This window comes from Callithrix jacchus, chromosome 22 (genome assembly GCF_049354715.1).
Source record: "Callithrix jacchus isolate 240 chromosome 22, calJac240_pri, whole genome shotgun sequence".
In the NCBI taxonomy this organism is placed as follows: Eukaryota; Metazoa; Chordata; class Mammalia; order Primates; family Cebidae; genus Callithrix; species Callithrix jacchus.
The window spans coordinates 9,815,837-9,831,421 of NC_133523.1; the positions used below are offsets into that span (position 1 = coordinate 9,815,837).

Consider the following 15,585-nt stretch of genomic DNA (forward strand, 5'->3'; position numbering starts at 1 on the left):
ACACAGCTGTAACCCAAGCTATTCCAGAGGCTGAGGAAGGAGGATCACTTGAGACTAGAAGGCAGAGGTTGCCGTGAGCTGAGATCGCACCAGTGCACTCCAGCCTGGGCTACAGAGTGACACCCTGTCTCAAAAAAAAAAAAAGGCGGCCAGGTGTGGTGGCTCAGCACTTTGGGAGGCCGAGGTGGGTGGATCACGAGGTCAAGAGATCAAGACCATCCTGGTCAACATGGTGAAACCCTGTCTGTACTAAAAACACAAAAATTAGCTGGGCCTGGTGGCATGTGTCTGTAGTCCCAGCTACTCGGGAGGCTGAGGCAGGAGAATTGCATGAACCCAGGAGGCAGAGGTTGTGGTGAGCCGAGATCGCGCCATTGCACTCCAGCCTGGGTAACAAGAGTGAAACTCCGTCTCAAAAAAAAAAAAAAAAATAGGCAGGGGAGAGTGGCCCAAACCTGTAATCACAGCACTGTGGGAGGCCGAGGCAGGTGGATCACCTTAGGTCAGGAGTTTGAGACCAGCCTAGTCAATGTGGTGAAACACCATCTCTACTAAAAATACAAAAAAAAAAAAAATCAGACTGAGTGTGGTGGCTCATGCCTATAATCCCAGCATTTTGGGAGGCCAAGGTGGGCAGATCACCTGATATCAGGAGTTCAAGACCAGCCTGGCCAACGTGGTGAAACCCTGTCTCTACTAAAAATACAAAAATTAGCTGGGTGTGGTGGTGCATGCCTGTAATCCCAGCTATTTGGGAGGCTGAGGCAGGAGAATTACTTAAACCCAGGGGGCGGAGGTTACAGTGAGCCGAGATCGCGCCATTGCACTCCCAACTGTACGACAGAGGGAGACTGGGTGACAGAGTGAGACTCCGTCTCAAAAAAAGAAGAGAAAGAGAGAGGGAGAGAAGAGGGCTGTGTGGATGGTGGGGCCTGGCCGGCAGGGGTGAGGGGTTAAGATGTCATTATTCCAATTGGCCAGGCGTGGTGGCTCAAGCCTGTAATCCCAGCACTTTGGGAGGCTGAGGCGGGTGGAACACATGAGGTCAAGAGATCAAGACCATCCTGGTCAACATGGTGAAACCCCATCTCTGCTAAAAATACAAAAAATTAGCTGGGCATGGTGGTGCATGCCTGTAATCCCAGCTACTTAGGAGGCTGAGGCAGGAGAATTGCCTGAACCCAGGAGGCGGAGGTTGCGATGAGCCAAGATCGCGCCATTGCTCTCCAGCCTGGCTAACAAGAGCGAAACTCCGTCTCAAAAAAAAAAAAAAAGAAAGATGTCCTTATTACAAAGAGGGTTTCTCAGCAGAAGAAGGACATGATCCCAGCGTGGGAGGGACACAGTGGGTGGGGGTTGCTCTGGGAAGGACACCGAGCAAGAACAGCTTGTTTCTCATCGCCCAGACGGTGATCATCGGCTCCTACCTGATTGCACATGGTTTCTTCAGTGTCTATGGCATGTGTGTGGACACGCTGTTCCTCTGCTTCTGTGAGTGACCCCTCACCCCAAATCTTGCGGGGCCCCGAAACCCTCCCTTCCACTGGGCATCACATCCCCCTCCAACAGGGCAACATGATTGCCTGCCCCCAGCTTCCCCGGGGCTTGGCTGTCCCTCATCCCGGGTCCCCAGCCCGTCTTCTGAGTTTCCTTTTGCGCTTAGAAGCAGCTTTGACCGCCTGTCCACTGACTCAGGCTGCAGCCCAGACACTGGCCTCAAGCCCTCGCTTCGCAGTTTCTGGCTTTGATGGGGGGGTGGATATGTGGCTGCCACTAACTCTAGTCTCTCCATCTGTTTTTGTTTTGTTTTGTTTTTTCTTCTCTCTTCCTCTCCTCCATGCCTGCTGGCTTCCCTGTTCTTCCCTGCCTCTCTCTTTCCCTCCCTTCCTGACCACCCCATTTTCCCCCTGCCGGTTCCCGGGGGGAGCCCAGGTGAGGACCTGGAAAGGAATGACGGCTCTCAGGAGCGACCCTACTTCATGTCGCCCGAGCTGAGAGACATCCTGTTGAAGGGGAGTGCGGAGGAGGGGAAGCGGGCAGAAGATGAGGAGTAGACAGTGAGGGAGGCTGGCGTGGGGGCCAGGTTTCCTCCGTGTAGATTGGGGGTGCATGAAGCGGGGGGGCTTCCTGGCCTGGGAGTGTGGGGATCTTGTGTGTCCCTCAGAGCCCATCACAGTCCACCCCTCTCTGGTCCCAGTGTGTCTGCTTTCTAACCCTCTGAGGCTTCTCTGTGACCCTCGTCCACCCTCCCTGTCCCCGGTGACCCCTGCCAGTGAGCTCCACTCATGCCTCCTGCTCTTGGGACCTCTCTCCACAGTGGAGGACCTGGAGAGGAATGATGGCTCGGCCGAGAGGCCTTACTTCATGTCTTCCACCCTCAAGAAACTCTTGAACAAGACCAACAAGAAGGTAGCGGAGTCCTGAAGGCCCCGTGCTCCCCAATTCTCAAGGAGCCTCATGCCACAGGGTGCTCAGTAGCGGGGTCTGTTCCCCCGACCCCCTGGACTCACCCAAAGTCCTATCACTGCCGCTCTGCCCATCCCCATGAGCCAGATCCCACCAGTTTCTGGACGTGGAGAGTCTGGGGCATCTCCTTATGCCAAGGGGCGCTTGGAGTTTTCACAGCTGCCCCGCAAGACTGCGAGAAACGGTTCAAATCCAGTGGGGCCTCTTGATGTCCAGGATGTCGTCCGACCGCCGCAAGCTCCCTCGTGCTTCCGGTTCCCGCTTACATGACAACGGGCCAGACCCCAGGAAGGACAGTGTTTGTGTCCGAGGGAGCTGCTGGCCACAGTGAACACCCACGTTTATTCCTGCCTGCTCCAGCCAGGACTGAGCCCCTTCTCCACACCTGAACAGGTGGCGGAAGAGCCACCAGAAGCATTTCTTTATTATTATTATTTTTTAACCTGGATGTGCATTAAAGGGTCTATTAGCTTTTTTTTTTTCCATCTGTCTCAACAGCTGAGATGGGGCCGCCAAGGAGTGCCTTTCTTTTGCTCCCTCCTAGCTGGGAGTGGCTGGGGTGGGAGTGTGTGTGCCCAGGTGGGGGTGTCTCCTGGCTGGGAAGGAGGGAGAGGGAGGGAGGTTTTTACAGAGGTGGTTGGCAGTGGGGAGCGGGCTGGAGAGGAGATCGCTAATAGCTGTTTAATGGAAACCTGCTTGGCTGGAGGGAGTTAGGCTGAATTTCCCGACTTCCTCTGCCAGTTACTGACACAGCTCTCTTTGTAAGAGAGGAAAGAAACTGAACCCACCCAAGGGATGATTTCAGGGGGAGAGGTGGAGGGCAGATGCCCGGGGCAAACCGGGCTCCTCTGCCCACGCACCTCACTTGATGATCCTTTTGCCAAACTTGTTGAACTTGGGGCGCCTGGCTTCCCAGTGGCCCCTTTGCCATATTCCAAGGCCCCCTCAGAGTTAACATCTCTGCCCAGCAGCACTGTCCCAGGATCCTGGAGAGGGAGAACCCCGCCCCAGGAGAAAGGGGGGTGTCTCCCGGTTCCTGTACCTGCGCCAGCCCTGCCCCACTGCGTCTGCACAGCCCTGCGTGTAACTGCATTCCGCCCACTAATAAAGTGCCTATTTTACAGGTCCAGGCCTGGTGTGTCTGTGGGGGCAGTGAGCCCGTGGGCGGCTGGTGGGGGGGACCCCAGCTTCCAAGGCTCTCGAATTCTCTGAGCTGGGGCAATTCTCTCAAAAGGAAGGAGGGGGCAGGAAACCCACTGGCTGCTGGCAGCTCTGCCTGAATTCCAACCTTCAGGCAGCTCAGATTTCCCCTGATTAGGCCCTAATCCCCGGACTCCAGAAGGCACAAGCAGCCTGTCCACCTCCCCAACACCCGTCCTGGACACCCCTCCCCCAGGCCTGCTCTCTCCCAGGGCCCAGGCACCTGAGGTCCTGCAGTCACCGTGCTCACCAGATACTTTGGATCTGTGAAGGGATGGCCGGTGGGATGGACCCTACTGCCCATAGGCTCGCTGCTGCCCCCTGGTGCCAGCTGCCTGTGTCAGTCTCCTCCAGGTGATCTGCCCCAAGATTTTAACTCTCCACCCTCCCCTCTCAGGGAATTTTTCTTCAACAGCCACTTTTTTTTTGAGACAGTCTTGTCCTGTCAGCCAGGTTGGAGTGTAGTAGTGCAATCTTGGCACACTGCAACCTCAACCTCCTGGGTTCAAGTGATTCTCCTGCCTCAGCCTCCAGAGTAGCTGGGAATACAGGTGCACACCCCCACATTTGGCTGATATTTGTATTTTTACTGTAGAGACGGGGTTTCGCCATATTGGCCAGGCTCTTGAACTGACCTCAGTTGATCCACTCACCTGGGCCCCCCAAAGTGCTGGGATTAAAGTTGTGAGCCACCACCCCCAGGCTTTTTTTTTTTTTTTTTTTTTTTTTTGAGACAGGATCTCTGTGGCCCAGGCTGGAGTGCAGTGGTGCAGTCAGGGCTCACTGCAGCCTCAACCTTCCCAGGTCCAGGTGATCCTCCCAGCTCAGCCTCCCAAGTAGCTTGGACTACAGGTGCACACCACCACACCTAATTTTTGTATTTTTTTGTAGAGATGGGGTTTTACCATATCGCTCATGCTGGTCTAAAATTCCTGGGCTCCAGTTATCTGCCTGCCTCAGCCTCCCAAAGTGCTATCTATAGATTGCCCAACAGGAAAGGGGCTAAGAAGGCTTTTTTCTGGGCCGGGCGTGGTGGCTCATGCCTGTAATCCCAGCATTTTGGGAGGCCGAGGCGGGTGGATCACGAGGTCAAGAGATCGAGACCATCCTGGTCAACAAGGTGAAACCCCGTCTCTACTAAAAATACAAAAATTAGCTGGGCATGGATGGTGTGCGCCTGTAGTCCCAGCTACTCGGGAGGCTGAGGCAGGAGAATTGCCTGAACCCAGGAGGCGGAGGTTGCGGTGAGCCGAGATCACGCCATTGCACTCCAGCCTGGGTAACAAGAGCGAAACTCCGACTAAAAAAAAAAAAAGGCTTTTTTTCTTTTTTTTTCTGTGAGACGGAGTCTCCCCCTGTGGCCCAGGCTGGAGTGCAGTGGCATGATCTCAGCTCACTGCAACCTCCCAGCTTCAAGCGAATCTTGTGCCTCAGCCTCCTGAGTAGCTGGGATTACAGGTGTGAGTCACCACATCCAGCTAATTTTTGTATTTTTCGTAGAGATAGGGTTTCACCTTGTTGGCCAAGCTGGTCTCAAAATCCTGACCTCATGTGATCCACCTGTGTCGGCCTCCCAAAGTGCTGGGATTACAAGCATGAGCCAAAATGCACCTGGCCTGCATTTTGTTTGTTTCCATGAAGGCATTTGAACCCAGGTCTTGGCTCCAGAGCCCCCAAGTTCTGCCCTATACCGGCACTGACCCCTTCAACGATGCTTTTGTTCCCCTAGATCCTTTGAGTCTGGCATTTTCTTTAGCCCTAGCTCCCTTCCCACCAAAAAACATCTCCTGACTTGGCCAGGAGGCACAAGAATCACTCGAACCCCGGAGGTGGAGGTTGCAGTGAGCTGAGACTGCCAGTACATTCAAGCTTGGGTGACAGAGCAAAACTCCGTCTCAAAAAAAAAAAACAGCTCCCAAACCCCACTTGTTTCTGTCCACATTCTCAGTTCCCAGAACCCATCATCACTGAGCTGAGGTAGTGCCACCCTGCCTCCTGGGTCCCCATCTGCTATTCCCATTCCCCCAATAGCGGCAGGGAGACACTTGCAAACATCAGAGTGAGGCCACGCCCCTCCTCCGCTCAAGAACCCTTCATGGTTCCCACTTTACCCACGTCAAATCCCAAGTCCTCCTTGCAGCCCACAGGCCCAGCACCATCTGCTCTGTCACCTCCCACCTTTATCTCCCTTCACTCTCCCACGCACTCACGCACTCCAGCCACTCAGATCCCAGCACTGATGCCTGAAATGCCTTCCATTTTTCTTTCACCTCTTTGCATCCTTCTACTTCCAGCTTGGGGATCACCTCCTCCAGGAAGCTTACCCTGCTCACCTACAGTTGGCTCTCTGGGTGACAATCTTTTTCTCCTTAGCACTTGCCACCATCTGTAATTATATAACTTATGTGTCTTTTCACTTTTTTTTTTTTGAGAGTTTCGCTCGTTACCCAGGCTGGCGTGCAATGGCGTGATCTCGGCTCACCGCAACCTCCGCCTCCTGGGTTCAGGCAATTCTCCTGCCTCAGCCTCCCGAGTAGCTGGGACTACAGGCGTGCACCATCCATGCCCAGCTAATTTTTGTATTTTTAGTAGAGACGGGGTTTCACCTTGTTGACCAGGATGGTCTCGATCTCTTGACCTCGTGATCCACCCGCCTCAGCCTCGCAAAGTGCTGGGATTATAGGCATGAGCCACCGCGCCCGGCCTGTGTCTTTTCACTTACTGTCAGCCTCCCCAACCAGAATGTCAGTTCAAAGAAGACACAGACCTTGTCTTTTGTTTACCACCTTATCCCAGGGTGAGCCACAGTGCCTGATACACAGCAGACATACCGTACATGCACATGCAAGAGCTGAATGAATAATAAGGGTTTGTTTATTTATTTATTTAGAGAGAGGGTCTTGCTCTGTTACCTAGGCTGAAGTGCAGTGGAGCAATCTTGGCTCACTGCAACCTCCACCTCCAGGCTCAAGTGATCCTCCTGCCTCAGCCTCTCCAGCAGCTGGAACTACAGGCATCCACCAAGGCATGTACGGCTAACCTTTGTATTTTTTGTAAATGGGAGTCTTACCATGTTCCCCAGGTTGATCTCAGACTCCTGGCTCAAGCAATTTGCCCTTCCCAGTCTCCCAAAGTGCTGGGATTACAAGAATGAGCCACTGCTCTTGGCCTGATGTTAAGGGTTTACCCTGCCTGGCCCCAGGAGGAAGTGCATAGTGTTAGCAATTGTTATGCATTAGTTACACCTGCCTCTAAACTCCCAGTCTTTTTGTTTTGTTTTGTTTTTTTCTTTTCTTTCCTTTTCTCTTTTGAGACAGAGTCTCACTCTGTCCCAGGCTGGCGTATAGTGGTGTGATTTCAGCTCACTGGTATCTCCACCTCCCAAACCGGCCACGGTGGCTCACGCCTATAATCCCAGCACTCTGGGAGGCCGAGGCGGGTGGATCACGAGGTCAAGAGATGGAGACCATCCTGGTCAACATGGTGAAACCCCGTCTCAACTAAAAATACAAAAAATCAGCTGGGCATGGTGGCGTGTGCCTGTAATCCCAGCTACTCAGGAAGCTGAGGCAGGAGAATTGCCTGAACCCAGGAGGCGGAGGTTGCGGTGAGCCGAGATCGCGCCATTGCACTCCAGCCTGGGTAACAAGATCGAAACTCCGTCTCAAAAAAAAAAAAGAAATTTCCACCTCCCAGGTTCAAGCTATTCCCCTGCCTCAGCCTCCTGAGTAGCTGGAATTACAAGCGTGTGCCACAACACCTGGCTAATTTTTGTTTTTAGTAGAGACGGGTTTCACCATGTTGGCCAGGCTGATCTGGAACTCCTGACGTCGTGATCCACCCGCCTTGACCTCTCAAAGTGCTGACATTACAGACGTGAACCACCAAGCCTGGCCTCCACGTCTTCTTCTTTATTTAGTGGGGTTTTTTTTCTTTTTTTTTTTTGAGACGGAGTTTCGCTCTTGTTACCCAGGCTGGAGTGCAATGGCATGATCTCGGCTCACCGCAACCTCCGCCTCCTGGGTTCAGGCAATTCTCCTTCCTCAGCCTCCTGAGTAGCTGGGACTACAGGCACGTGCCACCATGCCCAGCTAATTTTTGTATTTTTAGTAGAGACGGGGTTTCACCTTGTTGACCAGGATGGTCCCGATCTCTTGACCTCGTGATCCACCCGCCTTGGCCTCCCAAAATGCTGGGATTAAAGATGTGAGCCACCGCGCCCGGCATTTTTTTTTTTTTTTTTCTTTGAGACAGAGTCCTACTCTGTCATCCAGACTGGAGTGCAGTGGAACAATCTCAGCTCACTGCAGCCTCTGCCTCCCAGGTTCAAACAATTCTCCTGTTTTAACCTCCCGCGTAGCTGGGATTACAGGTGTGCACCACCAAACCCAGTTAATTTTTGTGTTTTTAGTAGACACATGGTTTCACCACTCACCATGTTGGCCAGGCTGGTCTCAAACTCCCGACCTCGATTGATCTGCCTTGGCCTCCCAAAACGTTGGGATTACAGGCGTGAGCCACCGTGCTTGGATTTTTTTTTTTTTTTTTTTTTTTAAGAGATAAAGTCTCAGCCGGGCTCAGTGGCTCACACCTGTAATCCCAGCACTTTGGGAGGCCAAGACAGGCAGATCACTTGAGGTTGGCAGTTCAAGACCAGCCTAACCAATATGGAGAAACCTTGTCTCTCCTAAAAATACAAAATTAGCTAGGCGTGGTGGCCCATGCCTGTAATTCTAGCTACTCAGGTGGCTGAGGCAGGAGAATTGCTTGAACCTGTGAGGTGGAGGTTGCAGTGAGCTGAGATCACGCCATCGCACTCCAGCCTGGGCAACAAGAGCAAGACTCCATCTAAAAAAAAAAGAGATAAGGTCTCACTCTGTCATCAGGGTGGGGTGTTGTGGTGCAATCATAGTTCACTGCAGGCTCGAATTCCCGGGCTCAAGTAATGCTCCCACCTCAGCTTCCTAAGTAGCTGAAACTACTGGCAGGTGCCACCACACCCAGCTAATTTTTAAATGTTCTATAGAGATGGAGTCTGGCTGTATTGCCCAGACTGTTCTTGAACACCTAGCCTCCTGGCCTCAAGTGCTTTTCTTCTTGCCTCGGCCTCTCGCAATGCTGGGATTACAGATGTGAGCCACCATGCCCCACCCAGATCTCACCCTTATTTAGGTACCCAAAGCCTTCTGACTGTTGTGTGGGAAAAGCTCTTACAATGCAAGCACAGAGGCAGGGAGACCATTGACAGGGTACTGCACCAAACCAGGTAAGTGCTGTTGGTGTATTGCACTCAGGCAACCATAGTGAAGAAAAAGAAAAGTGTTTTGATTTTAAATATGATTTAAAGATGGAGGCCAGGCAGAGTGACTCACGCCTGTAATCCCAGCACTTTGAAAGGCTGAGGTGGCCGGATCACCTGAAGTCAGGAATTCAAGACCACTCTGGCCAACATGGTGAAAATCCATCTCTACTAAAAGTACTAGGCCGGGCGCGGTGGCTCACACCTGTAATCCCAGCACTTTGGGAGGCCAAGGCGGGTGGATCACAAGGTCAAGAGATCGAGACCATCCTGGTCAACATGGTGAAACCCCGTCTCTACTAAAAATACAAAAAATTAGCTGGGCATGGTGGCACGTGCCTGTAATCCCAGCTACTCAGGAGGCTGAAGCAGGAGAATTGCCTGAACCCAGGAGGCGGAGGTTGCAGTGAGCCGAGATCGTGCCATTGCACTCCAGCCTGGGTAACAAGAGCGAAACTCCGTCTCAAAAAAAAAAAAAAAAAAAAGAAAATACTAAAATTAGCCAGGCATGGTGGTGCATGCCTGTAATCCTAGCCACTTGGAAGGCTGAGGCAGGAGGATCCCTTGAACCTGGGAGGTGGAGGCTGCAGTGAACTGAGTTTGCACCATTGCACTCCAGCATAGGCAACAGAGTGAGACTCTGTCTCAAAAAAAAAAAAACAACCCAGAATTGTGGTACAATACACATAGCATAAAATTTGCCATATCCATCTCTTTTTCTTTTTATTTTTTGAGACGGAGTTTCGCTTTTGTTACCCAGGCTGCAGTGCAATGGCACGATCTCGGCTCACTGCAACCTCCGCCTCCTGGGTTCAGGCAATTCTCCTGCCTCAGCCGCCTGAGTAGCTGGGATTACAGGCATGCGCCACAGTGCCCAGCTAATTTTTTGTATTTTTAGTAGAGATGGGGTTCACCATATTGACCAGGATGGTCTCGATCTCTTGACCTAGTGATCCACTCGCCTTGGCCTCCCAAAGTGCTGGGATTACAGGAGTGAGCCACTGCGCCCGGCTCTTTCTTTTTTTTTTTTTGAGATGGAGTTTCGCTGTTGTTACCCAGGCTGGAGTGCAATGGCATGATCTTGGCTCACCACAACCTCTGCCTCCTGGGTTCAAGCAATTTTCTTGCCTCAGCCTCCCGAGTAGCTGGGACTATAGGCACACACCACCATGCCCAGCTAATTTTTGTATTTTTAGTAGAGATGGGGTTTCACCTTGTTGACCAGGATGGTCTCGATCTCTTGACCTCGTGATCCACCCACCTCGGCCTCCCAAAGTGCTGGGATTATAGGCGTGAGCCACCGCGCCCGGCCCCATCTCTTTCTTATTAAGCAACTGGGTCTCGCTATGTTACCCAGGCTGGCCTCGAACTACTGGACTGAAGGTTTCATCCCTTCCCAGCCTCCCAAGTAGCTGGAATGACAGGCACTCTCCACTGTGCCTGGCTTATGTTTAATTTTTTTTTTAAGATGGGGTTTCACCATGATGACCAGGCTGGTCTTGAACTCCTGACCTCAGGGGATCCGCCCAACTCGGCCTCCCAAAGTGCTAGGATTACAGGCGTGAGCCACTGTGCTCGGTTGTTTAATTTTTTGAGGAACCACCAAAGTGTTTTCTGGCTTCATGCTTTGGCTCCACTTTCTTCTGGGTTGGCTTCATTCTCTGCCAAGTTCCTTTATCTGGGTATATTCCCGGCCTCCAACCACACTATACTGTGATGGTTATTTTAGGTGTGAACTTGGCTGATTAGAAAATACCCAGATTTGAGCTGTGATGTGGTAAAAATTAGACAAAGAAAAAAAAAATTGCAGCTGGGCGTGGTGGCTCAGGCCTACAGTCAGCACTGTGGGAGGCTGAGGTGGGCAGATCACTTGAGCTTAAGACCAGCCTGGGCAACACGTGGAAACCTTGTCTCAACAACAACAACAAAAAAAACGAAAATTAGTAGGGTGTGGTGGTCGTGTGCATGTTGTCCCAGCTACTTAGGAAGATGTATTGAGATGGTCACTTAAGCCCAGGAGGCTGAGGGTGCACTGGGCTGAGATCACACTACTGTACTGCAGCCTGGGCGACAGAGCAACACCCTGTTTGATAAAGCGTTACCATCCAATCTGCTGGGGCTCCAATAAAACAGAAAAAGGAGAGAAAGGGCTGGGTGCAGTGGCTCACGCCTGTAATCCCAGCACTTTGGGAGGCCAAGGTGGGCGGATCATGAGGTCAGGAGTTCAAGACCAGCCTGACCATCATGGTGAAACACTGTCTCTACTAAAAATATAAAAATTAGCTAGGTGTGGTGGCACATGACTGTAATCCCAGCTACTCGGGAGGCTGAGGCATGAGAATCGCTTGAACCCGGGAGACAGAGGTTGCAGTGAGCCAAGATTGCACCACTACACTCCAATCTGGGTAACAGACTGAGACTCTGTCTCAAAAAAAAAAAAAGAAAGAAAGAAAAGAAAAAAGGAGAAAGAATCTTCCTGTCCCGAGCTGGGACACTCTCCTCCTCCTGTCTTGACACTCCAAGACTTATACCAGTGATTCCTGATTCTCAGGCCTTCAGCCTTGGACTGGGAATTACACCATTGGTGTCCCCGGCTCTGAACCTTTCAGATTCAGACAGCCTCGCTACTGGCTTTTCGGGGTCTCCAGCTTGCAGTCAGTGTGTGTGGTAGGATGTCTCAGCCTCCATAATCACGTGAGCCAATTATCCTAATAAATCTCCTCTTATCTACCTACCTCCTATTAGCTCTCTCTGGAGAACCCTGATAATAACACATACCATATATTTTTCTGGTTTTAAGATCAGAGATGTCTTTTTTTTTTGAGATACAGTCTCACTCTGTCACCCAGGCTGGAGTGCAGTGGTGAGATCTGGGCTCACTGCAACCTTCAACTCCCCAGTTCAAGCAATTCTCTGCCTCAGCCTCCTGAGTAGCTGGGATTACAGGCGCCCACCACCACACCTGGCTAATTTTTGTATTTTTAGTAGAGACAGGATTTCACCATCTTGGCCAGGTTGGTCTTGAACACCTGATGTCGTGATCCACCCACCTTGGCCTCCCAAAGTGCAGGGACCTGCTATCTAAACTACAGTTTGATCGAGAGAGGAATGGTTCCCCAACGACCATGGTCATCCCACAGTGTGCATCCCAGAGTGGTCCTCTATGTCCACACTGAGAGGGCAGGAAGGGTACAGACATAGGACAAAAAGCTTTTAAGGAGGGAAGTTAACAGGGTGTGGTTCGGAGAATGGGTGGAATCGTTGAAGATGAGGAAGACAGTGAATAGAGAGGCTGTGAGGACAGGGGAGTCCCTGAGAGTGACAGGACCTGTCTAGACAGATTCCAAGAGGGGGATGACCTCAATCTTCAACCAATGAGTGGGATGGAGGGAAGAGAGAAGAAGGAACAGCCAGATGACAGATGATGTCCCTAAGGCAAGGAGGAGAGAATGGTGTTGCATAGAGGGTTTTTGAGCACTGAGTGGTGGAATGGCAAGGGTAGAGGTGGGAGGTTGGGTCAGGATAGCTGTTAGGGCAGATGGCATCTTGTGTTCCCCGTCCTTGATGGTGACTAAGGACAAGGAGTATGATGGATAGGGCTTACCGTCCATCCAACCCAAAAGTTGGGCTGAAAACTTTTTATTAAAATTTTTTTTAGGTGGGCAGAGTGGCTCACGCCTGTAATCCCAGCACTTTGGGAGGCTGAGGAGGGTGGATCACAAGGTCAGGGATTTGAGACCAGCCTGACCAACATGGTGAAACCCGTCCCTACTTAAAAATACAAAAATTAGGCAGGCATAGTGGCATGCACCTGTAATCCCAGCTACTTGGGAGGCTGAGGCAGGAGAATCACTTCAACCCAGGAGACAGAGGTTGCAGTGAGCCGAGAGCATACCATTGCACTCCAGCCTGGGCAGCAGAGCAAGACTCCATCTGAAAAAAATGCTTTTTGTTTTTTAATGTAGAGATTGGGCCAGGTGCAGTAGTAATTCCAGCAATTTGGGAGGCCAAGGCTGGTGGATAATTTGAGGTCAGGAGTTCAAGACCAACCTGGCCAACATGGCAAAACCCAGTCTGTACTAAAAACACAAAAATTAGCTGGGCATGGTGATGCATACCTGCAATCCCAGTGACTTGGGAGGCTGAGGCAGGAGAATCGCTTGAACCAGGAGGTGGAGGTTGCAGTGAGCTGACAGTGTATCACTGCACTCCAGCTGGGGCAACAGAACATGACTGTCTCAAAAATAAATAATATATAGAGATGGCCTCTCACTATGTTGCCCAGGCTGGTCTTGAACTCCTGGGTGTAGGATTATCGGTATGAGCCACCGTGCCGGGCCAAGACAGCACCTTTTTTTTTTTGAGATGGAGTTTCGCTCTTGTTACCCAGGCTGGAGTGGAATGGTGCGATCTCCACTCACCGCAACCTCCGCCTTCTGGGTTCAGGCAATTCTCCTGCCTCAGCCTCCTGAGTAGCTGGGATTACAGGCACGCGCCACCATGCCCAGCTAATTTTTTGTATTTTTAGTAGAGATGGAGTTTCACCATGTTGACCAGGATGGTCTTGATCTCTTGACCTCGTGATCCACCCGCCTCGGCCTCCCAAAGTGCTGGGATTACAGGCTTGAGCCACTGCGCCCGGCCTCAAGACAGCACTTTTAAGGAAGTTCTGGTTGGATGGGGCACCAGTTCAAGAGGTAACAATCACAACCTGACTGTTTCTGAAGCTTGAACTCCATGTCAGGTGCTGAAGCAACCCCTTGAGGTTGATTAACTCTGATCAGTCCTCCTCCATGTCAAAACCTAGGAGGTTTGGGTTTGATCCAAAGACTGTGCCTGTCATCATGACCCTATCTGTCCTTTACTGTGTTTGGGGTCCCTGGGCCAGGAAATGCCTAATGGAACGGATCTTCAAAAGCATTTTAAGTCATCTTGGGCTCTCGGGAGTTGGAGTTAGAAAACTAGTAACCATCCTTGTTCTGCCACTTGGCAGCGCTGTTAGCTCAAACGAGTCACTAAGCCACTGAGCTGTTCCAAGAAAAGCCAGTCTAGGTTGTTATTAGCATGCATTATTATCACACTGACCTTGAACAATTTAAACTTACTTGAACCAACTGTTTGTTTTTGTTGAGAGAGGGCCTCACTTTGTCTTGCCTAGGCTAGAAAGCAGTAGCACAATCTCCGCTCACTGCAGCCTCCACTTCCTGGACTCAAGTGATCCCCCCACCTCAGCCTCCTGAGTAGCTGAGACTACAGATGTGCGCCACCATGCCCAGCTACTTTAACCAATTTTATCTGCATGCATGCCCCAATCATCTTACCAAACCTTTCTTCAATTTCCAGCTCTATTTGTGAGATAGATCTGAGGCATAGGAAATGGAAGTTAAAAAGCCAGGTGCAGAATAACTTATCAAGGTATGTGAAAAATAATAATACAATTAGACATCTCTGAAAATAAAACAACTCTGTAGAGTTACACAAAAAACTGTACAATGGCTCCTAAGAGGGAGGGAACTGGGTGTTTGAGGGAGATTGATTTTGTGCTTTCATGTCTTTGGCATATTTGACATATGTGACTATTCTACCTATTTAAAATCCACAGTAAAATGTAACTAAAATAGAAAAGCAGAGGGTACAGCATACACTCATTTCTTTTTCACTTTTTTTTTTTTTTTTGAGACGGAGTCTCGCTTTGTCGCCCAGGCTGGAGTGCTGTGGCAGTCTTGGTTCACTGCAACCTCCATCTCCTGGGTTCAAGCGGTTCTCCTGCTTCAGCCTCCCGAGTAGGTGGGATTACAGGCGCCTGCCACCACGTCTGGCTAATTTTTTGTATTCTTTGTAGAGACCGTGTTGGCCAGGCTGGTCTCCAACTTCTGAACTCGTGATTCGCCCACCTCGGCTTCCCAAAGTGCTGGGATTACCGGCGTGAGCCACCTCGCTCGGCCAGGAAACCCATTTTCGACATCTCCTTGCTCTTTTTTCTTTCTTTTCTGGAAGAAAGCTAAGCCATGAAGCATCTTGCTCTTCTTGCTCCAAATCCTGGCAACGTTTGAACCAACAGGCAGGCATCTATCAAACCTGCCTACCTACTACGCCTGCGGAGCGCCAACCTGACCCTGGCAGAATGGGGTTTAGTTTAAGCACCGATTGTACATCAGGGACCTCACAAGGCGCCTGGGAATATTCAAGGACACCACGCTTATACGGACAAGGCACTCGGTCAAGGGCGCCCTTACTCCGCGCTGTTGGCCGAGGGTCCGTTGAGTCCCAGCCCCGGCTTTCCCAGGAACTGGCCGTCAACTCGAAGGGGGAAAGGAGCTGGAGGATCCCGACCAGCTCAGCTGTGGTCTTCAGAAGCTACGGCCCGGGGAGACTACACCAAGGCAAATCTGCGGGACGGAAGAACCCGGAGGCTCGGTGGCGCCGATCCCAGGCAGCAACGAGGTGGCGCTGGACCTGGCCGTTCCTCGCACACATCTCTGATCTTTGCGTCTTAAGAGCAATGCGGGGAGCATAGCCACCTCCGCAGGAGCCCTAAAGTCTCCGGCGGAGATTGGGCCGCTATAAAGGGACACATGTGCGAAAACCTCTCAGAGCCATTTCCGCCAACGTACTCAAGG

General features: G+C 51.4%; 1 protein-coding gene across 10 annotated transcripts in view; it reads left to right on the forward strand.

The window, feature by feature from the left end:
• The window catches only part of SLC44A2 (solute carrier family 44 member 2 (CTL2 blood group)), a 35,357-nt gene extending 31,764 nt beyond the window's left edge, over window positions 1-3,593 (forward strand). For 4 of the 10 annotated variants that reach the window (XM_078360563.1, XM_008987259.5, XM_078360564.1 and 1 more), the window contains 2 exons: window positions 1,407-1,491; window positions 1,933-3,593. In XM_078360563.1, coding sequence (XP_078216689.1) covers window positions 1,407-1,491; window positions 1,933-2,054 — 207 coding nt within the window. In that variant the 3' untranslated portion in view covers window positions 2,055-3,593. The remainder of the gene's footprint in view (window positions 1-1,406; window positions 1,492-1,932) is intronic. The other 6 variants (XM_078360565.1, XM_008987260.5, XM_078360566.1 and 3 more) reach the window with 2 other exon arrangements.
• Window positions 3,594-15,585: the final 11,992 nt, after the last annotated feature.